The following is a 24634-nucleotide window of genomic DNA, read 5'->3' as shown; positions in this document are numbered from 1 at the left end:
GGTGAAATTATTCTAATAATCATAAATATAACAATAAACTTTTCAGCATAATTTTATTAAACAATTGGATTTAATATCCAGAGAAGGTCATTTGTATATTCCATCTAAATCGAGTATAGAAATTGTTCTCAGAAGTCGTTGGGGATACGATTTGGCAACGTTAGCGAAAGATTATAGCAATTTAAAGTATTCTATTAACTTCGACGATTATTCATCAATTTCTGAAATAATACAGAAGATCAATTACAATGTTAAATAAGAATATTAAGTAATATTATTTATTACTATAGACTACACATTGAAAACTAGGTACTTAAATCGTAACAATAATAATAATACTAAAATAAAAATAATAAAAATACCTAATGGTGAATTTAAAAATGGCCGTGTGTATATTTTAGTTGTTATCTCTTACTTGAAAGTCATAAAGTTACTTAGTAACAACGAAACAACGCAGTAACAAAAAAAAATTAATCTGTCATTGAAACAAACGTAGGTTATGGATAAAGTGTCAAGTATGTGTTTGTTCGCCGATTTTGAAATACTTGCAATTATGTTTTCCCATTTTCCCTATTGGTAGGTTTTAATTTTTAGAGGAAACACATAAATTGTTTTTATAAATTGGCGTTTACCTAACGACGTCGATCTATATGCTGTTTTGTTCATATTTATTATTATTAAGAACATAAAACACATTGGAAATTGAAATGTAACAAAAAGTTTCTTTGTTATGTGTTGTGTGTATCATTCCTTGTTACTAATAAAAAAGAAAATTGCTGTTAAGTTTCTGTTTATAGTTTTAATTTTGTACACTGTAATTATCATGAGCTAGATAAAATAAAGAAAGAATTATGGGTACTTCGTTAAAAGTAAGCGATCACAATACAGATCATGCTATAGCTGGAGCTATTGGTGGTTTTGTAACAAGATTTGTTTCTCAACCATTAGATGTTGTAAAAATTAGATTTCAGGTAAAAATTAATATAAAAAACTATAATAATAAAATATTCACAATACTGGGTATGTTATAGTAAGAACAGATTTTATGATTATAGTTACAAGTTGAACCTATTACTCCTCATAGTGTTAGTAAATATCATTCTTTAGTGCAAGCATTTCTTATGATATTTAAGGAAGAGGGTATTCTTGCACTTTGGAAAGGACATATTCCTGCTCAGTTACTTTCTATTGCTTATGGAATGACACAGGTAAATAAAAAAGAATTATAGAAATGGTTTAACATGCATATAGAACTATATGATATAATAGTTCACAATTTACAGTTTTATGCATATAATATGATTATGAAAACAAGTGACAACTTTTCACAATTAAATGAGTGGAAATATTCAATGAAATTTGTAGCAGGTGCAGGTGCAGGTTCCATAGCTACCACTACCTCATTTCCTTTTGATACCATAAGAACTAGATTAGTGGCACAATCGAGTAATCACCGAGTGTATAAGGGAATTCTTCATTCTTGCAGGTAATTTTTTTTAGAAAAGACTGAAAATATTATTATGGATAATAATATTACCGTCGAAAATGTCTTTTCAGTTGCATTCTCAAGCATGAATCTCCAACAGTTTTTTTTAATGGATTACTACCAACTTTATTGCAAATTATACCGCATAGTGGTTTGCAATTCCTATTGTATGGACTTTTCACCGATGTGTATAAAAGATACAGCGATAAAGCTGATACAAGTTTCCTTAATTCTATGATATCTGGTAGTGCAGCTGGTCTATTAGCTAAAACAGCAGTATACCCACTTGATCTTAGTAGAAAAAGATTACAAATACAAGGATTTCAGCATGGTAGAAAAGGCTTTGGTACTTTTTTCCACTGCAGAGGATTAATAGATTGTCTAAGACTGACATTAAAAGTAGAAGGTGTGAAGGGGTTGTTTAAAGGTTTAGTACCAAGTCAGTTAAAAGCTGCAGTAACAACAGCATTACATTTCACTGCATATGAACAAAGTTTAATATTAATAAAAACAATAAGGAATCTGAGTACTTCAGAAGAATGAAGTAACTGTAATGCTAGTCAATATGATTAATGTGTAGTTATTCCTTAAATGTTACATAAATCTTATGGATAAATCGATTCATATATGTATGTATATTAAATACAGTTTATAAATATGTACAGATAGACATAAAGTATTAATAAATGTATTCTGTATACGAATTATATATGTAATTGGTGTTAGTATTTTACATAATTTATACTTATAATTCGAGTGGAACAGGCATTTGGTCTGGTGTTCCTTTTAGAACTGCTAGAATATTTCTGGCAGTGATTATTGACATCTCATCCCTTGTTTCTGTGGCAGCACTACCAATGTGAGGCAGTATCACTAGAACAAGAATTAAAATGTAAATAATTAATCATACATTTTTTAATATATAAATGTTATATTTACCACAGTTATCCAATTTTAACAGTTCACTATCTAATGGAATGGGTTCTGGAGTCATAACATCTAAGCCAGCTCCTCTGATTGTGCCTTTTTTTAAAGCTTCTATCAAGGCAAATTGATCAACAACTTCTCCTCTGCTAACATTAATAAATATAGCAGACTTTTTCATTTTCTCAAATGCACTTTGGTTAAACATTAGCCTTGTTTCTGGTGTTAAGGCTGTTGTAACAATTACAAAGTCACTTTTTTGCAGTAACTCGTCAAATTCTACTTTTTCTCCCCCAAATTCAGATGCTTCTTCTTTAACACATCTACTCGTATACAATATTTTGGCAACGTTGAAACTTTTAAGATTTTTTGCTACTTGACTGCCAATACGACCTAGTCCTATTATTCCAACTACAGATCCAGATAATCTAGGTCCACACATCCAAGTAGGTGACCATGCTTTCCATTCACCCCTACAAACAATATTTTAATCTTTCAAATAGTTTGATATTCAATGACTTTAATTTTTATGTATATGTGATTCATTATATATGTACTGTATTGCATACTTGTAAATAGCCCTGTTTGCTTCAATTAATCGTCTAGATGTAGCTAATAGCAATGCTACAGTTAATTCTGCTGTTGCATCTGTTAAGATACCAGGTGTATAACCGACTTTGATGTTCCTGTTTTTTAAAGCTTTTAAATCTAGGTGATCAACCCCAACTGACATAGTACTAACTACTTTCAATTGTGATCCAGCGGCATTTAAGACTTCATCATCTATTTTGTCTGTCAGTAAACAATAAACTCCATCAACATTTTGTATTTTTGATAGTAATGCAGATCTTGGTATTGGTTCTGGCTTTTCCCACTGGATAATGTCACATCTGTTACAAGGTGTAGAGAAAAGACAACTTTTATTTGATATCATTTCCTATATAAATAGTTAGAACATAAAACATAAAAAATTTGAATAAAATACTTAAAATACACACTTATTGGACAATATACTTTTTTTTCCCTATCAAATACGTGTCCTATATAATAGAATATAAAGATTTAAAAGTGTGGTGCTCTTTAGAAAGATAAACAAAATCAGTATATACAGTATTGTGAAAGTGCTTACTGTTCCTGCAGTAAAATTAATCCTGAAATTGGGATGTCCGGGCGAGTAATTAAAACTTTTGGTCGACTCATTTTCGCTGAACAGTCTGCGAAAAATTTTTGGTTGTCATACGACGACCACGTGGGAGTAATTGAGAGTAAACATTTTCGACTCGACTTAATCAACCGAACGAAGTTAAACGCTAACATGTTTTTTTTTTTTCGTGTAATTAAATTTTGTCGGTACGTATGAAAACATATACTGATGGCAAAAACATAACCCTGGTTAGTATCATTTGATTATATTTTACTGAAAGTAGTTCACAGTATCAAAGTTGAAGGAAATAAGTATACAATGCGATACTATACATATTTTCATTACATAAAAATATTGTTAAATAACTTAATTTCCCAAAATGAGTCTGCTGAATACATTTTTTAATACACATTTTGTATGTAGATATAAGTATATATATATAATTCATTAATTTATTTACTTTGTATAAATTAATGAGTGTACATATGTATATTTATATTACAATTAGTGAATATAATGAAAAATAGTATCAGTGTAAGGTCATGTGAAAGTTATGATTACTGCAATTTATTAATTGTATAAGTGTGTAACCTTAGTAAAACTAAAGTTCCAATAAAAATGAAGTAGATAACATTTTCTATCTAACTTAAAAATCCTCCTAATTAGTGAAATAAATATGACAGATTCTAACTTTTGTGAAATAATCTGTGAGAATAGAAATTTACATGAACATCTGCAATCTGGTCATAAATTAATGCGTATCTATTAAAAGCTTCAGCTTTATTAAAATCTAATTATTCTTTCCACTGATAATTCTTTATAGTTACTGAAATTGTATTTTTCATTAACATTGCTACAGTCATAGGACCTGTACCGCCTGGTACTGGTGTAATGTACCCAGCTACCTCTTTCACATTTTCAAAATCCACATCTCCCACTAATTTGTACTTGTCTCCTTTCTTTATTCTTGATATCCCCACATCGATTACACAAGCTCCAGGTTTTATCATGTCTTTAGTGATTAAGCCAGGAATACCAGTTGCTGATACTACTACATCTGCTAATTTTGTAAATTGTACTAGTTCAGTGTGGGGAGTATGACGATGACATATTGTTGTAGTCATGTCTAAACCTCCTAAATTACCTATGAGACAATTTGCTGTTAAAATTTACAGTCTTCAGTTTTTATATATATTATACTTTTAAAATTATATTGTCTACGCAATGATATACCTTGACATCTAGTATGTAGAAGTAAGGCAATCGGTAAACCAACATGTTTTGATCTTCCTACAACCACTGCATTTTTCCCAATAGTGTCTATTTTACTCCTAAGTATTAATTCCATTACACCTAAAGCAGTCGCAGGTATGAGGGTATCATTGTTTAATGATAGTCTACCTATATTATCAGAGTGAAATCCATCCACATCTTTGTGTGGTACAATTTTCTGACATATTTCGTATTCATTTATATGCTCTGGTAATGGCAGTTGTACAAGAATACCATTTACAGTTTCATTTTTATTTAGCTGATCAATTGTTTTCATCAGATCTTTTTGTGTTATACTTTCCTCAAAAAGAAGTGTGGAACTTTCAATTCCTGAAATATTAACAAAGGAACGTGTTATTTGTATCTTAATTATTAATACTATTATTAAATCTTGTATTAATATATTTCATTGGATTTATTAAGATATTTCTGTTTAAAATACTTTATTACCAATTAAAGTTGCTACTTTCATTTTTCTTTGAACGTATACTTTACTGGCTGGATTATTACCAACTAATATAGCCACTAAATTTGGTTTTCTATTACCATCTTTTACCCAAACATCGACAATCACTTTTAATTCCTTGTGAATGTCATTAGCAATTTTATTACCATTTAATATTGTAGCTTTTTCCCTGGAAGAAATATATGTGTATAACATTGTAAAAAGTAATATGTCTTTCAAAGAGATGTATCAAGTACCTACATATGGTTTTCTTTGTAATTACCATTTGTGCTAGCTTATTTACATTCGTACCATTCATATTTTATACAAAGTTATAATATTTCAGTAATTTTAACATATCTTTAAACATTTTAAATAATAAATGTAAGTTACTTACAGAATTTTCGAGGTGTGTAATTTTTTCACAGGCCATTTGAATGCAGCTGTTAATACTTTCCTCCAAGGATACATGACAAACAGAAACTATAATTATAAATCCTTTGAAAGCAACAAATGTACAAATGTGTCATAAAGTCGTGACAGTTTATATTATCACTTTTCCTGTTATTATAATTTAAAATCACGATATTGTAGCCTTTCAACACATTGCGGCGATATGAGTGTAATATACTTCTTGTGAAAGCGTTTCTGCTGCACGATTGCAGTTAGAGTTCAAATACCTCAACCGGATTTCAGTGAAAGGCAGTGTTCTTTTTATATTTCAAACGAGTTTCGCGGGTTCTTTCTCATTTTCTTCTAGTTACATGACAATACTTCCGTTCATCATACTATCGCAGACGAGGGATTACCTAGTCGGTGTTATCATATTCATGTGCAAACTCAGTCGAGAACTATTTAGAGCAGAATTGGTAATCGGAAATTACAGTTTATTCCACTTTAACCAATCAAGGACCACTACAAATATTAAACATTAAAATTTATATGTAATAATTCATTATTAATCCAGTGAAGAAATTTAATACATATTTAATTTTTGTACATGTCGGAAAAGTAGTCAAAGTGAGCCATGGTGCCATCTACGGCATAAATCCTAAAATACTAGCACCGAGTAGGTATAGAATAGACCTATCATGTGATGCTACAATTGCAGGCTTTTGAAGATATCGGTATTACAGATCCCTGGAGTAACTAAGTTCCGTAAGGTGATAAGTCTATTCTTATGCCTCGTCTGTGCTTGAGGTTAGAATCGCTCTTAGCAGTCGACATATCGATTATCATTCGCTAGCCTGGTCAGCAACAACGCTGCCAGGGCGTAGAAATTCTCGGTATGTTTTCGACTTGGTATTTCCTCGGTTTCGTCACGTTAAACGACTTATGAGAGGTCTGATCGCTGGTTTCGTTTAAAATGAGGCGTTAAGATCATCGAGAAACATGGCGCAATCGATTTTTGACGCTCTAACAGGTAACACTTTTCTATTGTAGACATAGGTGGGGTTAACCAACAAGTATCCTATTTGTCTTTCTTTCTGAAAGAAAATCGAGATACCATTTCAGACACTTATGTTCAGTCGCTTTTCGGGTTTTGCAGGCGTGTCGCTGGACAGTCCTTCTGTGCAATCGTTATTGGAGTCTCAGACTCTAATAACAGAAGTGGAGCAGTCAGGTAGATATTTTTGATAAATTTTGATAACCTACTAACGTGCGGTGATTTAATACCTGAGTAGTTTTCATGACATGACTTTGTAATATTATTGTTTTTGTGTTTCATTTAGCGATCGATCAGGATGAAGAAGATATCTTTCAGTGTGGGAAATGTAAGAGTCAGTTTACATCGTTACACATGTTTGTATTGCACAAAAGGACTCATCAAAAAACGCAAGAAGAAACCATAGATTTGAGCCAATTTTTGGTAAATGATGAAAACCAGACAGTCCACCCAGAAAATACTGATGAAGATGCATCAGAATATAATCCACAAGAAACATTTGTTCAAGGTGATCAACTTAGCGAGCCAATTATACTCGAAGAATCAGACATGCTGTTCAGGTTAGCTATAACTAATTCACTGATTGACATGCAAGGAATGAAATCTATAATGTATCTTATATTTGTTATAGCATGGACCAAGAGGGTGCTAGTTATTTTACAACAGATTCCACGTTTAGTGTTCCAATTATATTGAGTTCAGAAAGTTTAGATACTTTCGCCAGCTCTACTATTCCGACAGATAATGAGCCTATGAAAGACGATTCGAACGAAGTACCTCAAGTTCTACCAAGTGATATCCCTCAGGATGAAGCTGCTAATACTTTAGAAGCAGTCGATTTACCAGTAGCTAGTGAAACTCTATCAACAGAATCAGAAACTTCTAGTAATCAAACACAGAATTTAAAAGTATGTACTATGATGAATTAGCGAGGTCCTTGAATCTGGATCTTCTCATTTGTCTGATTAAAATGTTTCATTGCAGTACAAGTGTAGTTATTGTAACAAGCAGTTTGCAAAAAAATTTTATTGGCAGCAACACGAGCGTTCTCACACGGGGGAAAAACCGTATCAATGCGTTGTATGTGGACGTGCATTCGCACAAAAGTCTAATGTGAAGAAGCACATGTCATCCCACAAAGTGTGGCCTGGCACTGCTATACACTCCCTACCCCCTGAGGTATTTCGAACACTACGCCAGAATATATAACTATATTCCGTGTATTCATTTGTAATAGTCTATAAAATTATTGTTAGGCACCACCAGATGGGAGTATAGATCGTACCTATCATTGTCAGTTTTGTAAAGAAATATTTGATTCGTACAAGGCTCTAAAGGGCCACCTTATAATCTCTCACTTAGCACTGAAAGTGTACAAATGCGTGCAAAGTAGTTGTAGCATGATGTTCTCCGAACTGGAGGATTTTTTAGAACATACTCGTAGTCATCAGAGATCAGAGTATCGTTGTCACGTGTGCGGCGAGGTATTCAATACTCTGTCTGATCTTGGGCTTCATCAGTATGCCCACTCCGTCCAAAAGCAAAAGACAACAGAGAAGTATTACTGTTGCTCTGTTTGTAAGTCCTCTTTCTCGAATCTGGAGGCTTTGCAACACCATACAGAAACGACAACACACGACTATGCCTGTCTACATTGCGGTAAAAGTTTCTTGATCGAACGATTTTTGCGGCGTCATTTGAAAACGCACGCGTCGTCCGCACGATTTGCCTGTGAGGATTGCGGGAAGGCCTTTAAAACCGAGCAATACTTAGCCAATCATAAGTTAATACATAGCGAGGAGACACCATTTTTGTGTCCAGTAAGTGATACACATTGAATTTCAAAATTGTAAAATCTCCTCGCGTGTTTAAATACATATAACTATTTCTTTTTTTTTTCTTTTTTTTTTTCATAACAGCATTGTCCAGCCAGATTCAAACGAAAAGATCGTCTGGGTCGCCACATGCTGATTCACGATCTTACTAAGAGATTAAAGTGTCCTTTTAGAGGTTACTTAGGTTGTATGAGCGAATTCTCCCGACCCGACAAATTAAAGCGTCATCTCCTGACGCACAGCAATATCAAAAGATTTAGTTGTAGTCATTGCAATCGTAATTTCCATCGGGCACAAGCTCTCAAGCATCACGAGATGAACAAGCATAGTTTGAAATGCGAAATTTGTTCGCACGTAAGTGTCCTGTTGAAAGCCGATCGGTAGAAAATAATTGTCACAGAAAGAATGACTATTAAAATGTCCGTTGCAGGCATTTAAAACTAAAGACCAGTTACTGACTCATAATTGCGACCAATCAAATGAATCTAAGAAGCACACAAGTTCGCAGTTACCTAGGAAAGCTTCTGGATCATTTAAACCAAGGAAACCTACTCCAAAGAGACAAACATCATCGAAGACTGCAATTGGACTTGCTGATAAGGAGAAACTAGAGAAATTTAAGGCTGACGAAATACAAAGAAAAGTAGTAACCTTAGCACTTGCATAGAGATCATTGTCACTTTCACATTTTCATTTTCCTTTTTTTTTTTTTGACTAATTGTACGTACTTTTTTAGATTACCTCCGAAACGTTTAAGTCTGACGACTACAAAGACGAAACATTTACCAAAAAATTAGAGAATAATTCTGTATCAAAAGAACTTGGTTCAACGATCGAAGCATTCATCAAATCTGATGCAGCGGACAATGAAATCAAACGCAACATTGATATATATTCGGTACAACAAATAGGCGAATAGAGTTTTTAAATATATTTTTTAATTGTATTTAAATTATAATAATAGTCTAGATTGTAGATAAGTTGTCATAGTACGTGCAATGGGATCATTGGCAAACTGCGAGTTGCATTTTATAATAGCATATAATATTTTGTAGTTTACATATCTGTGATAATTGTATTATAAAATATATTAATATAAGTAACTTATATCTATCTTAAGTATTTTTAATGTCGCCTTCCTTAGGTCGTTTGGAATTTATGGATGTATGTAAAAGAAATGGTGTTTGTATCAATATAAATATTGAATTTAATTCAGAGCCAATTTCTCATGGAACCTGCATAATTTTCTATCCAGCATGCTTCCTTGTAAATTGATAAAAAAAAAGGTAGCGATATCATACTTCACGAGTTCTTGTCCACTTAATTATATGATAAGTAGAAAGGAAGTGGTTAGTGCAACCACAATCACCAGCTCCCTTAGATTAACGTTCGGGATTCATTGCAGTAGAAAAAGTATTAGACTCTTTACTAGGACAACTGGTTAAACCAAAGTTCATAGTTCCGATGAAAGCAAAGCCTTTTTTAAAGTGTATACGAACAAGCATAGAAAATCATAATTAAAAATGCCATCACGCGCAGTTTATCAAATCACTAATAGAAAGGAGGGTAAATCAGCTGAACGTGACCAATCTTATAGGAGTTGTGTCCTCACATTATTAATATTTTTCTTTATCTGCGTCATCCTTATTCTCGCGACTTTACCGTGGAGAAGGAATCACAGTTATTCTGATTACGAAGATGAAAAAGTAGGATCTATGGAGGTAAGGTCTTTTTTCTTCAAATTATAATTATAAGAAACGGATCCACGGAGTTCCTTATCTTGATATGTAATATAGGGTCATCATCGTCAATATGATTACCGCACAAGGGAAACGACAAGCACAACGGAATCGAATAGAATTTATTCGAATAATTTTACGTTACCAAATAAAACGACCGAACTGGAAACAACAACTTCAGAACTCGAGCTATCGACGCAAGACCCCATCGTGATGAACGTTACAAATCAGACCAATAACTCGTCTGTATTTGAAAGACCTATGAATGCAGATACTACTACGGAACAAGAGGCATCAACATCCTCAATAACTACAACCGAATTAGTACATAACAGTCTATTGCACGAGGATTCGTCAACGGTCGACATAAATTCTTTACTCGAGAATTCGACTTTTTCTACAACAACCGATCCCTCGAGTTTCGCTACAGAAGACCGTGTCAAGAACGATATCACAGGATCTGAAAACTCTACTACACAGATCTTCACTTCCACGGATTTCATTTCCGAAACGACTGCTTTCGTCGAATCTGAAACTACCACGAACAGTATTATCGAATCTACAACCAGAAACGAAGAAAGCACTACAATGGAAACGACAACCAGAAGCGAAGAAGATACTACAATTAAAACGACAACAAGAAATGAAGAAAGTACTACAATTGAAATGACAGCTAGAAGCGAAGAAAATACTACAATTGAAACTACAACTACCAGTCTTCAAAGTACAACCACCGATTTTACGTCAAACACAGTGGAAAACAGTACAACAAGAAGTCCTTTGACCACGACTTCCGGCTACGAGAACGAGAAAGTAGTCTGCACAACAGGCGAATGCAAAAACGTGGCTAGCAAAATGTTATTTTATATGAATCACACAGTGGATCCGTGCGATGATTTTTACGAGTACGCCTGCGGCGGTTTCGAGGCGAATCAACAGACCGTAGATCTGGATTTGGAAAATGCGGCTTACGAGCGTATACTGCGTATGGATCTTTCTTTAGTTAACGTTAGTTAAGATTCACGTCACGGGACGGGTATAACAAGCGACAATTAAAAGTAAAACATTCAAGATCATCTCAAGGACATTAGAACTCCCCCCAAAAAAAGAAATACTTTAGTATATTCATTAGTTCTCTAGGCCTCTAAGCGATAGAAAAACAATTTATGCACAGTGCTTTTCAGTAGGGACCATGCATACACTTACGTTTTATTTTATTCTCAGAACAAACGCAAGCACGGATCCACAAAGGTGATACATCCCCGTTCATCAGCTACTACCTCAGCTGCGTGCAATACGAGAACGTGATCTTGTCAGAAAGGATACGGCTGGGTACGTGAATGGGAAAAAGCGACACTGTTGCCCAATTTGAATATACATTTACTGTACAATCATTAATAATATAACATTTTCAATACAGCGAGAAAAGCATTAAATAATGTTGGAAGGTTTTACACTACCGACAATTTCGATAGAGATCGCGTGAACTTCACGGAGCTGGTTGCTAAACTATTGTTACATAATAGGTAAGGGGAGATCCCGTACAATCGACAACTGTACAAAAATATATCGCACACTCGTCGATTTTTCATTCTTCTTCTTTTTGTTTTCAGCGCTTTGTTATTCGACGTGTCTCCGGCTCTGAACGAGTATGTACCGAAACAGTTCACCCTTAAGATAGGTCCTACCACGTACAGAGATCCATTTGAGACAGAGGAGACGGACGATGCTTGTTACGCGAGTCGAAATAAGATTGACCAAGAGAAGGTGGATCTGACGGCACTGTACAAAGAGTACAAAACGTGCAAAGTACGGATATGTATTCATTCAAAAAAACTACGTTGTCTTAAAAAAAAAAAAGGAGAATTTCATGATTTATAGAGTGTTTTAGAGTGTTCTATAAGATTGAACATTATCTCTTGTTTTCGACAGAACAACACCAAGGAGTTTATAAATTCCGTTACGGAAGCCTTGACGGTACTTGGAGTTTTCAACGAGTTGGGCAATCCGTATAACATCTCCCAGTATGTACAGACGACGGCCATCAACATCGATTTGGAAATCGTGCAGAAATTTTTCGCCGTTAGTTTTTATACACGCATTACTACAATTATGTTTAGCCTAGAAAAAAAAAACCGAGACCGATCATCTTTATAAGCATATTCCGAAATGGCTTGATAATAAGAAGATAATTTGTTGCATTTCAGAAATATCCATCCAAGGATAAAATTCGCGAGGCGTACGTTATGAAAGAGTACAGTCACGTTACGATACGGGATCTGCAGACGAAATTGAATTTTGTAAGATGAAAGTTTCATGTGTACAGTTTAAATATAGTCGGATCAAATTAATCGCTCGAGTCCACCATCTTTATTTTTCGTCGCGAACATAACGATAGCGTCCGAATGATTGATTAAAATTTTATCGAATCGATTTAACTTTACGTGCAATATTTTTGTAGATTAATTGGACGAAACTAATTTACATGTTAACGAAGAAGAACGTTCTAATAGATGCAACTGTGCAAGTTTACTTTTACAATGACCTGTACAAAGGGTTGCAGAATCTTCAGGAGTTCGAAGCCAGAGACCCGATGCAATTCAATAACGCCTTATTAGGGCTGTACGCGCAACAAATTTACCAGCAGGTATATATGGCCCTTCTTTTTTCTGCGATTTATTTCATATTTTTTTTGTAGCGAATACTCTTCGCAGATGGTTTTACGTAAACATGGCGATCCTAAGAAATACTGTCTTCGTGTGGCCACCAATCTTTTAGCTTCGGAAGCATCGGATTTATATCTCTCCTCTTTCTCGAGCGACGAACTCCTATACATGAATACTACCGTAAGAGTTCACTTGCTGTATACCGAGATTATTTAAAAATATCATTCCATGGAGTACATATTATTGTGAATATGCAACAGATACACACTTTGTTCGAGGAACTGAAAGAAACGTTAAAACTAAAAATAAAACGGGCAGAATGGATCCCAGAAGAAGGACGTGAAAAGTTATACGGTAAAATCGATGACATGGAAGTCGTCACGCCCGATATTTCATATTACGCTCCCATCGGCTCGATTTACAAGCTAATGAAAGAGGACCAGGTACGGATAAAAATAAAATAAGGATTTAATTTCAGGACAAACAATAACAAACGTGTGTGCACAATACGTCGTTTAGAAAAGCTAACGTTATCGGTCTTGTAAAAAAATTATTTACACTAAGTAAAATAGCGAATTAATTCTAGGTACATCTATCGGACAATTACTTTGAGAATTCTATCATATTAATGCTAAGGTTGCGGAGTCGGATATACGAACAATTATTTAGGAATCCGGGTGATCCTGAACAAATGTAAGTGTTCTGGCCTATTACAGTTCAGATGTGTACAAAACATCATCGAGTCATTTCTTTAAGTGGTTTTAATATACAGTTGGACGCATTACGCAATGCCGTTTCAATCTAAAGGGCTTGCGATTTACGGATTAGATCTCGTTGTGATACCGTTCGGTGCGATCGACTGGTCCACGAAGTATGATGCACGGTTGTACGATTACAGAAAGTTTGCGACGCTTGGCAACACGATAGCACATCAAATTGCTCATCATTTCGACCACCGTGGTAATTTGTAACTAATCATACAAACGTCGCAGTATACAACATATTAAATTCATAACGGCCGATCTTTAAGAATCTATAAAGATATATCACTATCCAAATGTCCAACAATATACTTTTACTGTATGCCAGGTATCTATTATAAATCTGGAGTTATAAACAACGTATCTATTTTACACGACAACAGCGACGCGGATACGATTTTCCATGATTACGTAGAGTGTCAAAGATACGATATTTACGGACATTCTTTGATGATGACGTTACCATCTACGGGACAAACTGTGTATTACAAGGTGAAAACATTACGTTCCCCTTCCCCTTTATAAAATCGTTAAAATGTAAAAATATTATTTCGAAGTGAAACACTCCCGTTTGGTATACTCTACTTGTCAAAAGCAACCACATTTCAGATTTCGTCATTGTCGCTGAACGTACGATTATCCGAGACGATGGGACTCGTATTAGCCTATGATACTTTGGATCGATTGAGATCTCGTAAGGAAGTTCATCTTCCATGGCTTAATCTTGATTCGGATCAGTTATTCTATCTCACCTATGCTCAGGTACTCTTGTTACAATGAAAATCATGGCATTTAGCGTTTTAATATCTACAATTATTAAGACGATTACTGTTAAACTGAAATGTTTCCTTCGCTATCTTTATAGATGCACTGCACGAAGTCACCACTTACGACGTCGTATGTGTCACTGTACGAGGACGAGCAGTTACCGAGTCGCATTCGCATCTTTTTGTCAGCGTCTAACAATAGACTCTTGGGCGAAGCTTGGAATTGCCCGAAGGGTTCGGAGATAAGTCCAAGTTACTCTTGCGGTGTATTTCCTTTTCTTCAGTTTGACGATGTAACCAGTGGATTTACTATATAAATTGTATAGCGACTAATTATTATTTTTCTTTATATATACGTATATATAAGGAAGCCTGATATATTTAAGTGGTAACGACGCTGTCCGTTTATTCTCAGGAACAAGATTCTTGATTTATCTATTTTTTATAACATTCACACAGTAAACGGGCGCAATATGAGAAGAATCAGAGAGCTCATACATCCATCAGTAACGTACTAAATTTAAATACTCTCCTTCGTATGTCAATATAGCGCGACTAGAAAGTTTGATAGTGGTAAACACTTCACCCTTAAGTCGGTCGTTCCTTCCTGTGAATTTCTTCACAATCGCTTCTTTTCCAGTGTGTCCACAGATTTTGCAGAGTGAACCATACCCCCTAAAACAAAGATGACAAGTCGCTTCGATTGTACATTACTATAGCATTTACATAAACCAACCATGAACTGAGCCGTGACGAAATGCTTCTAATATTTCGGTAATATGTATGAACATACACATGAACTCAACAATATATTCATGCACTTGCACTTGCATTTATACGAATATTCACAAATTTATCATCACGACTTACTATGTAATTTCGACTGCTGCAAATACAACACTGTGCCAATGCAGTAAACAAAAAATCTGTGCTTTTTAATATTAAGGACATGAAACAACAGCATCCTTGACATAATTCCTTTTGCTTTGATACCGTCCGTGTTGATTAGATAATAGACTTTAGAATGTTTAAGTGCCACTCTAGTTTTATATTTAGTAGTTGTTAATTATAAATCAATAGCTCAGTACACTATCGGCTTAGTATGAAACGTTCTACACGCTTCGGACGAATGTGATGGACATCGACACATACCGGTGCTGCGGGTTACTTCCACATGGCTGTTGCCTAGCTGGGTAACTGACTGTTTTGCAGTAGCTTTCTTTTCAGTCTGAAAAGATGGGAGCCATGCAAAAGGCATAAAAAAAAGAAACACAAGTAATCAGTGAATTAGTTACAAGGTGAATAATACTCCCACTCTAAAAAGGAAAAAAAAAAGAGGCCACATACCTCGAAGTATTGATGCCAAAGAACACAGCCATAAACACAGAGAACAGAGACTAGAGATTGACAAAGGAGCCATAATAGAATATTTAATACTTGAGTGCGCTCAAATAATGCAGCACCGTGCCTAATACAGAGTAATGCTTCTGTAACCATAATTGCACCATAGACCCAACACTGTGTTCCTACTCTACTACACGATGGATCCGTTACGAACATGTAGTATTGCCTATAATTCAGATTAATATCATACCTCTTACATTAACGCACTGTATTATATTATGTATATAGTTTTTATTATTGTTATTTCATTATTACTTCATGTCAGCTTAGTGCTTTACATATAACAGTTTATGGCCTACCTAACTGATGGTGCAACAATTACTCCAATTAGTATTAGTCTTGCAACAACAAAAGGATGAGAGGGTGGAAATTCATATACATGTTTCAAGAAAAATGTATTCAGCTCTGACACTTGCCAGAAAATAACCAACTGGCACAGAGCAACAAATCTCATATATGTGCAGGTTGGATCCAACCATCTGACGGCAGTCCAACTGCCAGGTGTAAACTGCAGCATCACTCTCTTCAGTTTTCCAGTGGTGCTTTCAATGTCTCTAACACTCACCCACTTGTACTCTCGCATTTCCAGGAGCGAACAAATTTTCAATCCCACCCAGATACCCAAACCATTACAAACAACAACATCGAGTATAAAAGCATCCCACCAGCATTCCACAAAGTTTGGTAGTAAATGGGCAAACGCTATCTCTGTTACTTCCCACATAACACTAATAGCCCACAGAATACCAAAATGTCGAATGAGTATAGCTTTCAAAGTCCACCCCAAGAAATGAGCCACCGCAAAAATGTCTAAGTGGTTCCATATCTTCTCTAACGTGATATCCGAGCAATTAACACCATATTCTTTATCCATATCAATATGAAATGATGCCAAGGCTGGATCAATCCATATAAAAATTTTTTTCACTGTTTCATAATTTTGGAACAACAAAAATAGTAATCCCATTAAATACAATACACTACAGCCAAATACGAATCTCCAGATAACTGGATGAGGTCTGGTAAATGGTCCATTTGGAAATGTGAGAATTGATATGATTAGAAAGAAAAATATGATGCATAGTACTCCAGTCCAAATGTTTTCCTCCACATTATTGGTATCCCTACATTAAACGAGCCCTGATATTTACAATGATTTTGATTTACCAAACGTGAACAAACGAAAGAAAACGTTGATTTACCTAGTAAAAGCGGAATATATTACAGCTCCAATCGCAATCAGCAGCAATGTAATGCTGTGCGGTTTATAAAAGAATTCGATAGAAATATCGTCGACCGGTTTCTCATTAATATTTGGAAAACTGTCTGTTCCTGGTCGCAGTTTGTGCCCTTCAGCGTTGTCCGTGCTCTTAATCCGGCTATTCACAACCTCATGTTCGTCACTCTTGACAAGCCTATCCAGGAGACTGTCACCTGCAGGCTCCTCTTTAGAAGGCATCCTCGTGGATTACTCGGATTTTTCAAATTTGTATCCTGATCATTTCACGCGTTCTATCACCACGTTTTCACCTCGCGGTTTCCCACGTAACGCTAGCTCACTGCTGCTCACCTGCTCACTGCTCACGCTATTGAGGAATTTACAAACCACTTAGTGGCCTTAGTGCTACTTAGTCGCAGACGAATAGCGAACCAGACAGGAAACTACTGCGGTGATCAATTCACTTCCGGCTGTAAGACTGCAGTCGAATAAGAAAAGAAAAAGAAAAAAAGGGTAACGATTCGACCAATCAGTCAGCGACTGTGTCAGCTGATTGGATATCAAGTGCTCATTTGTGAGCAAGCCTTTATATATATCAAACAGCTGTGCAGATGTCACGGTTACTTCTTTCCACGAAGTAGTTCCAAGTAGTTCCCAAGTAGTTCCGTTCGATTCTGCTCGTTCGCTTTGTTATCGCTCTTTTTGCATATTCCTGTCGGAAAGAGCCCATATTTATAGGAAAAAATGGCTGATTATTTGGACGCCGAAGCTGAGGAAAGTGAGGTAAACAATGAAACGTTTGATATATGACGAGAAAAAATAGTTGATTTTATTTAACCTAACATGTCGTGGATGGCATTATAGGAGGAGGAAGAGCTCGATATTCATGAAAGAAAGAAGCTTAAAAAATTAAAAGCTATGCAGGATAGTGACGATGAGGAAGATGATGATGAAGGTATAAATGAATCTATGGGTGTAATAGATATAATGAATTATCACGATTTGTTTGTTACTCCTTCAAGACTGTTCAGTACACACAAACTTTCTATATTTGTCTTCTTTATATTTCATCATTATTCTATTTTATTACTGAAATACATAAAATACTTACCTTCTGCACATTTTTCATTTTCAAAAAAGGAGTAGTTGATGGACTCATTGATGATAATCCAATTGAGGACAATGATGGCGAGGACAGTTATGGATCTGATGATTCTGGAAAACGCAAAAAGAGTGATGATGAAGACTTCGATGACCGTTTAGAAGAAGAAGATTACGATCTGCTAGAAGAAAATTTGGGAGTCAAAGTCTCAAGAGTATGTGGAGAATAAAAGATACATAATGTAGAATATCACTGCGTGTGTTTCCTTATATGATTTATTCTTTCAGAAACATCGTTTTAAACGTCTTCGTAGAATACAAGATGAGGAATCAGACGGTGAACAAGAAAAGGAGGCAGATGTTGAAAGAGATGCAATTGCAAATGAATTGTTTCAAGGCTCTGGAGATGTAAGATTTTGATACATTTTTTAAGCCAAGAATTCTTTAAATTATTTATTTCTGATTGTAGGAAGATGATGAAAGAAGCGAAGTCAGTCATGGTCATAGAACAGAAGCAGAAGCATTTGATGAAGAAGACAGCGAAGATGAGGATGATTTCATTGTGGACGGTGATGGAGTACCCATAACTGAAAAAAGGAAAAAGAAGAGACCTATTTTCTCTGATGCGTAAGAAATATTTATAATATAAAAATAATGCATATAAATATCTTACACAAATCAATGATTCATTGTATTATTATAGTGCGTTGCAAGAAGCTCAAGATATTTTTGGTATTGATTTCGATTATGATGAATTCGGAAAATACGGAGAAGATGAATTTGAAGAAGAGGAGGAGGAAGAAGACGAGTATCTTCAAGAAGAATCAGAAGAGAGGCCAAGACGATCGAAAAAGCATTTGAAGAAAAAAAGCACAAAGAAAAGCATTTTTGAGATCTATGAACCTAGTGAACTTATACGCGGACATTTTACCGATGTGGATAATGAGGTAATAAAATAATTCAGACTATTCCTAGTGTACTATTAATGCCAGAAACTAATATTCTATGATTAATCGAATGTTTCAGATTCGTACCACAGACATTCCCGAACGCATGCAACTACGATCTGTTCCAATTACACCAACAGTAGAAGGTTCAGATGAATTAGATCTTGAAGCAGAGTGGATCTACAAGCAAGCATTCTGTCAACCGACGATTTCAGTACAAGATGCTCATTTAAATGAAGAAGCAAAAGAAAGAGCTAGAAAGGGACCACAGACAGTCGGGAAAATTAAAAAAGCCCTGGATTTTATGCGTAATCAAAACTTTGAGGTTCCATTTATTTCGTTCTATAGAAAGGAATATGTCCTACCAGAATTAAATATCAATGATTTATGGAAGATATATAAGTTCGACGGGAAGTGGTGCCAACTGAAGCAAAGAAAAGTGAATTTATTGAAATTATTCGAAAGAATGAGAAACTTTCAATTAGATGAAATTATGAAAAATCCTGATGCTCCATTACCTGATAATATACGAGTAATTAAAGATGATGATATCGAACGATTGAAAAGTGTTCAGACTTTTGAAGAATTGAACGATGTTTATCGACATTTTATGCTATATTATAGTCAAGATATTCCAGCTATGCAGGAAGATCTTCGTAAAAAGCAGAAGGTAGCGCGTCAGAAAGATAGAATTGAAAAAAGAAAACAACAAATTGCAGAAGCTGAAGAAAACGGAGAAGATCCTCCAGACGAAATACTTGAAGTGGAAGAGGAAGAAGAACCGGACGACGTATTAAAGCAACCCATTAGGAAGGGTCCGTATACTATTTGTAGGAAGGCTGGTTTAGACGGACTTGCTAAAAAGTTTGGACTCTCTCCTGAGCATTTTGCTGAAAATCTCAGAGACAATTATCAACGTCATGAGGTAGATCAGGAGCCAATAGAACCTACTGTTATAGCTGATGAATTCTGTTCAGCGGTTTTCAAAACGGACGACGAAGTGCTTAAAGCTGTACAATTAATGGTTGCAATTCAATTAGCGCACGAACCATTGGTTCGTAAGAGCGTCCGAGAAATGTACATGGAAAGAGCAAAGTTGTCTGTGAAACCAACCAAGAAAGGTATAAAAGAGATTGATGAAAGTCATCCTCTTTATGTGTTGAAATATATTAAGGACAAGCCTGTACGAGATCTTGTTGGGGATCAGTATTTAAAATTAGCTATAGCAGAAGAAGATCAACTAATTACGATTTCCTTTAGCGACATGATAGAAGGACACACTAGCAATAACTACATTGATGAGGTGAAGCAACTATATTACAGGGATGAATTTAGTAAAAGTGTGCAAGATTGGAACTCTTTGAGAACTGGCAGTGTTGAAATAGCTTTAACTCGTATTATAATACCACAATTGAAAAAGGAACTACGTACCAACATTTTAACAGAGGCAAAGGAATGCGTTATGAAAGCTTGTTGCCGCAAAATGTATAATTGGATAAAAATTGCTCCTTACAGCTGTGACTTTCTCGAAGAGGATGACGAAGATTGGAATACCAGCAAAGGACTTCGAGTGATGGGTGTGGCATATGTACCTGATCCGTCCCAGGCCGCTTTTACTTGCATAATTGCTCCAGATGGGGAGTGCACAGATTATCTGAGGTTACCGCATTTAATGAAGCGAAAGAACAGTTTTAGAGAACATGAAAAGATGATGAAGGAGGCGGATTTATTAGCGATTAAGAATTTCATTGCAACAAAAAAACCACACGTTGTGGTAATAGGCGGTGAATCTAGAGAAGCATTAATGATAATGTCTGATATAAAAGATATTATTACCAATCTAGTGGAAGAAGACCAATTCCCTATGATACAAGTCGAAGTATGTGATAATGAATTAGCTAAAGTTTATTCAAACAGCAATAGGGGTGTATTAGAATTCAGGGATTATCCAGATTTATTGAGACAAGCCGTGTCCTTAGCTAGAAGAACACAGGATCCACTGTTTGAGTTTTCGCAATTATGTACGGTAGATGACGAAATTCTGTGCCTTAAATACCATCCTTTGCAAGATCAACTTCCTAAAGAGGATCTTATGGAGAATATATATTTAGAATTTATAAATCGTGTGAACGAAGTGGGAGTAGATTTAAACAGAGCAGTTCAACAGCCTTATACCGCAAACTTAGTACAATTTGTGTGTGGCTTGGGGCCTAGAAAAAGTCAATCCCTAATTAAGATCCTGAAGCAAACCAATCAGAGACTAGAGAACAGAACACAGCTTATAACAGCCTGTCATATGGGCCCTAAAGTATTTGTCAACTGTGCTGGTTTCATTAAAATAGATACAAATAGTTTAGGAGATAGTACTGAGGCATATGTAGAAGTCTTGGATGGTTCACGTGTACATCCAGAAACGTACGAATGGGCAAGGAAAATGGCGGTAGATGCCTTAGAGTATGACGACGAGGATGCAAATCCTGCTGGTGCTTTGGAAGAAATTCTTGAGTCGCCAGAAAGATTGAAAGATTTAGATTTAGATGCGTTTGCTGAAGAACTGGAAAGACAAGGCTTTGGAAACAAGTGCATTACTCTTTATGACATAAGAGCTGAACTGAATTCCAGGTACAAGGATCTCCGTGTACCTTATCAGTCTCCAAATACGGAAAAATTATTTGATATTTTAACCAAGGAGACTCCAGAATCATTTTACGTTGGCAAATTAGTTTTGGCCACGGTAGTTGGGATAAGTCGTAGAAAACCACAGGGAGACCAGTTAGATCAAGCAAATCCTGTTAGAAATGATGAGACTGGCTTATGGCAGTGCCCATTCTGTTTGAAAAACGATTTCCCCGAATTATCGGAAGTATGGAATCACTTTGATGCTGGTGCGTGTCCTGGAAAGGCAACTGGGATACGTTTGCGACTGGACAATGGAATATCTGGTTACATTCACGTAAAAAATTTATCTGATAAACATGTCAGTAATCCAGAAGAAAGAGTACATGTTGGTCAAGTGATTCACTGCCGCCTAACGAAAATCGAAGTAGATCGATTTAGTGTAGAATGTACAAGTAAATCTAGCGACCTTGCTGACAAAAATCACGAATGGAGGTAACGTATCAGATAATGATTTTTCCGTACTTGTTCGCATTTATTAATCTATATCGATTATTTTCAGGCCTCAGAGAGATGTTTACTATGATGCAGAAGCAGAAGAAAGGGACACAAAGACTGAAGAAGATGCCAAAAAAGTGCAGCAAAGGCAAACTTACGTGAAACGTGTTATAATTCATCCTAGCTTTCATAATGTAAGCTTCGCCGAAGCTGAAAAACTGATGCAGACAATGAAACAAGGAGAAGCAATAATACGACCAAGCAGCAAAGGATCTGATCACTTGACAGTAACATGGAAAGTCACAGAAAAGATTTACCAGCACATTGACATACGGGAAGAAGGAAAAGAGAATACGTTTTCACTCGGACGTAGCTTGTGGATTGGCAACGAAGAGTTTGAAGATCTGGATGAAATTATTGCAAGACATATTAATCCAATGGCTGCGTATGCCTCTGAGCTTTTGGACTTTAAGTATTTTAAACCAACCCTAGAAGGTATTAAAGATAAAGCGGAGGAAATTCTAAAAGAACAGAAGAAACAAAATCCTGGCGGAATACCGTATATTGTATGCGCTGCGAAGGTAAAATTCCCCAAAATTGATCATTGCTGTCTTTAGTATTTTCACATAGTATCTAATTAGCTGCTGTACGTTTCAGAATTATCCCGGAAAGTTTCTGCTGTCGTATTTGCCACGAACTCGTTGTCGCCACGAATATGTTTCTGTACTGCCTGATGGATTCAAATTCAGAGGTCAAATGTTTAGCAGAGTGAGCGACTTGTTCCGTTGGTTTAAAGAACATTTCAGAGACCCTATACCAGGTCAAGTTACACCTGGTACACCACATGGAGCCATGACTTCTAGAACACCGTACAATAGTACTCCGGCAATTAATGGTAAATTTTGTAGGTTTTTCAAACGAAACGCTATTTTTGTACATATTAGAATAAAATTATTTTTTTAATTTAGGTGTAAATCCAGATGCAATACAGAGGGTAGCTCAGAATATGCCACATCACATGCTACATTCTCTCTCGAAGGTTGCAAATCAAACTCCGCATCATTATCCGCCATATACTCCAGGAACTGCAAGTGTCAATAACTACGGAATGTTTGGAAGTACTCCTTATACACCTTCAGGGCAAACTCCATTCATGACCCCGTATCATACTCCGCATCATACCCCTCACCATCCACAGACGCCCAGTCATACTCAAGGACCATTTTTACAACCAATCCCACCTGCGTTAACTTCAAATTCCCATAGATCTGCAAGATCTCACAGACCCGTTTCTACTACATCTGATACAACAAACTGGACGAAAGCTGCTGAAGCTTGGGCACGTTCAAAGCAATCTACTTCCAAAGAATTGTAAGTTAATCGTAAACTAAATGTAATCGAATTTATATGATGTTCACGCAGTTATAAAACACTGTATTTTTTTTTATTCTAGTAATACTACTCCCAGATACGATGAGTCCCGAAAAACACTAAGGAATCAGGAAGTTCAAAACGATAGAGCAACTCCGCGAAATAGAACACCTTCTGCCCGCACACCATCATACAAATCTCCTAGAGGAACTCCTTTCACAAATTCTAGTCCTCGAAGTATGTCTCTCAGCGGAGACGGCACCCCCCTGTATGATGAAAGTTGAGGTGATTGATATATTCTACAAATAGTTAGGACAATTGGTTACTCGAAAATCTACTCCGTTTTAAAAACAATGGAGTGAGTAAGTTGAACTAGGATGAATGATCTTTGTTTGTGCCTATCAGTGTAAATGATTTTTTTTACTGATGAAAAGTATTTATTATGAGTACAAATTATACATTTTTTTCTAGAACGTTTTCCAGATCGTTTGTTACAAATATTCAACGATATCTTGATCAACACCTATTTAAGTTACGCTAGACAGGAAAAACAAAATCAGGCGGCAACGTTCTCATAAAATTGTTTCTATTGTCAAAAGTGGTCTGTTCTGTTTTCCGTATGTACCTAATATTTTAAATCTTCTACCTCAATGAAATTACACTTTCAAACAATATTGATAAATAATGCGTCTGATATAAATTTGCTCAATACACCATATTGCTATTTAGATTCATAAATGATGACATTCAAATGCAAAGATACTGCCCTGATCAAGAAGTAAGCATAAGTTTTATTTGTATAAGGAACAGTTTGATACAAACGTATTACCATATGCAATTTTGACATATATATTTTACTATGAAAGATTAGTAATATGAAATATATATTGATTAAAATGTCTCTCTTTTCATTTACAAGCTAATGATTTCATTTAAAATTATGTTTAAATTTTAATACTTTTATTGGTACCCACATTTAAACTTTAAGATTT

At 35.5% G+C, this 24634-nt stretch overlaps 6 protein-coding genes across 6 annotated transcripts; 4 read left to right on the top strand and 2 right to left on the bottom strand.

The window, feature by feature from the left end:
• Positions 1-851: 851 nt before the first annotated feature.
• On the top strand, positions 852-2029 carry LOC107191105 (mitochondrial thiamine pyrophosphate carrier-like). Its single transcript, XM_015580059.1, has 4 exons — positions 852-971; positions 1056-1208; positions 1284-1486; positions 1558-2029. Exons 1-4 carry the CDS (start codon positions 852-854, stop codon positions 2027-2029), a joined length of 948 nt encoding a protein of 315 aa, XP_015435545.1.
• A 182-nt stretch (positions 2030-2211) lies between these two features.
• On the bottom strand, positions 2212-5742 carry LOC107191048 (glyoxylate reductase/hydroxypyruvate reductase). The gene is made up of 7 exons (XM_015579995.1): positions 5669-5742; positions 5277-5461; positions 4788-5156; positions 3540-3624; positions 2980-3300; positions 2426-2883; positions 2212-2359 (listed from the first exon to the last, which is right to left on the bottom strand). The coding sequence occupies exons 1-7, from the start codon at positions 5740-5742 to the stop codon at positions 2232-2234; spliced, it is 1620 nt and encodes a 539-aa protein (XP_015435481.1). The 3' UTR covers positions 2212-2231.
• Positions 5743-6484: 742 nt separating this feature from the next.
• Positions 6485-9472, top strand: LOC107191084 (zinc finger protein 341-like). Its single transcript, XM_015580037.1, has 9 exons — positions 6485-6694; positions 6821-6895; positions 7005-7278; positions 7350-7626; positions 7703-7897; positions 7975-8538; positions 8638-8907; positions 8984-9196; positions 9290-9472. Exons 1-9 carry the CDS (start codon positions 6664-6666, stop codon positions 9470-9472), a joined length of 2082 nt encoding a protein of 693 aa, XP_015435523.1. The 5' UTR covers positions 6485-6663.
• Positions 9473-10076: 604 nt separating this feature from the next.
• Positions 10077-14835, top strand: LOC107191047 (endothelin-converting enzyme 1-like). Its single transcript, XM_015579994.1, has 15 exons — positions 10077-10274; positions 10350-11277; positions 11517-11624; positions 11713-11818; positions 11906-12101; positions 12225-12374; positions 12500-12592; positions 12754-12939; positions 13007-13138; positions 13219-13401; positions 13545-13651; positions 13731-13918; positions 14048-14211; positions 14329-14481; positions 14585-14835. Exons 1-15 carry the CDS (start codon positions 10077-10079, stop codon positions 14801-14803), a joined length of 3111 nt encoding a protein of 1036 aa, XP_015435480.1. The 3' UTR covers positions 14804-14835.
• Positions 14836-14844: 9 nt separating this feature from the next.
• On the bottom strand, positions 14845-17465 carry LOC107191075 (phosphatidylserine synthase 1). Its single transcript, XM_015580027.1, has 5 exons — positions 17093-17465; positions 16190-17014; positions 15834-16056; positions 15639-15714; positions 14845-15161 (listed from the first exon to the last, which is right to left on the bottom strand). Exons 1-5 carry the CDS (start codon positions 17347-17349, stop codon positions 15106-15108), a joined length of 1437 nt encoding a protein of 478 aa, XP_015435513.1. The 5' UTR covers positions 17350-17465; the 3' UTR covers positions 14845-15105.
• Positions 17466-17780: 315 nt separating this feature from the next.
• On the top strand, positions 17781-23926 carry LOC107191064 (transcription elongation factor SPT6-like). Its single transcript, XM_015580010.1, has 11 exons — positions 17781-17892; positions 17974-18064; positions 18250-18425; positions 18499-18618; positions 18680-18837; positions 18914-19157; positions 19237-22268; positions 22336-22852; positions 22929-23166; positions 23240-23642; positions 23725-23926. The coding sequence occupies exons 1-11, from the start codon at positions 17854-17856 to the stop codon at positions 23924-23926; spliced, it is 5220 nt and encodes a 1739-aa protein (XP_015435496.1). The 5' UTR covers positions 17781-17853.
• The last annotated feature ends 708 nt before the right edge of the window (positions 23927-24634 follow it).

Source organism: Dufourea novaeangliae, unplaced genomic scaffold (assembly GCF_001272555.1).
Source record: "Dufourea novaeangliae isolate 0120121106 unplaced genomic scaffold, ASM127255v1 scaffold221, whole genome shotgun sequence".
In the NCBI taxonomy this organism is placed as follows: Eukaryota; Metazoa; Arthropoda; class Insecta; order Hymenoptera; family Halictidae; genus Dufourea; species Dufourea novaeangliae.
Note: the sequence above shows the minus strand (reverse complement) of the source record. Positions and strands in the feature narration are given on the sequence as shown.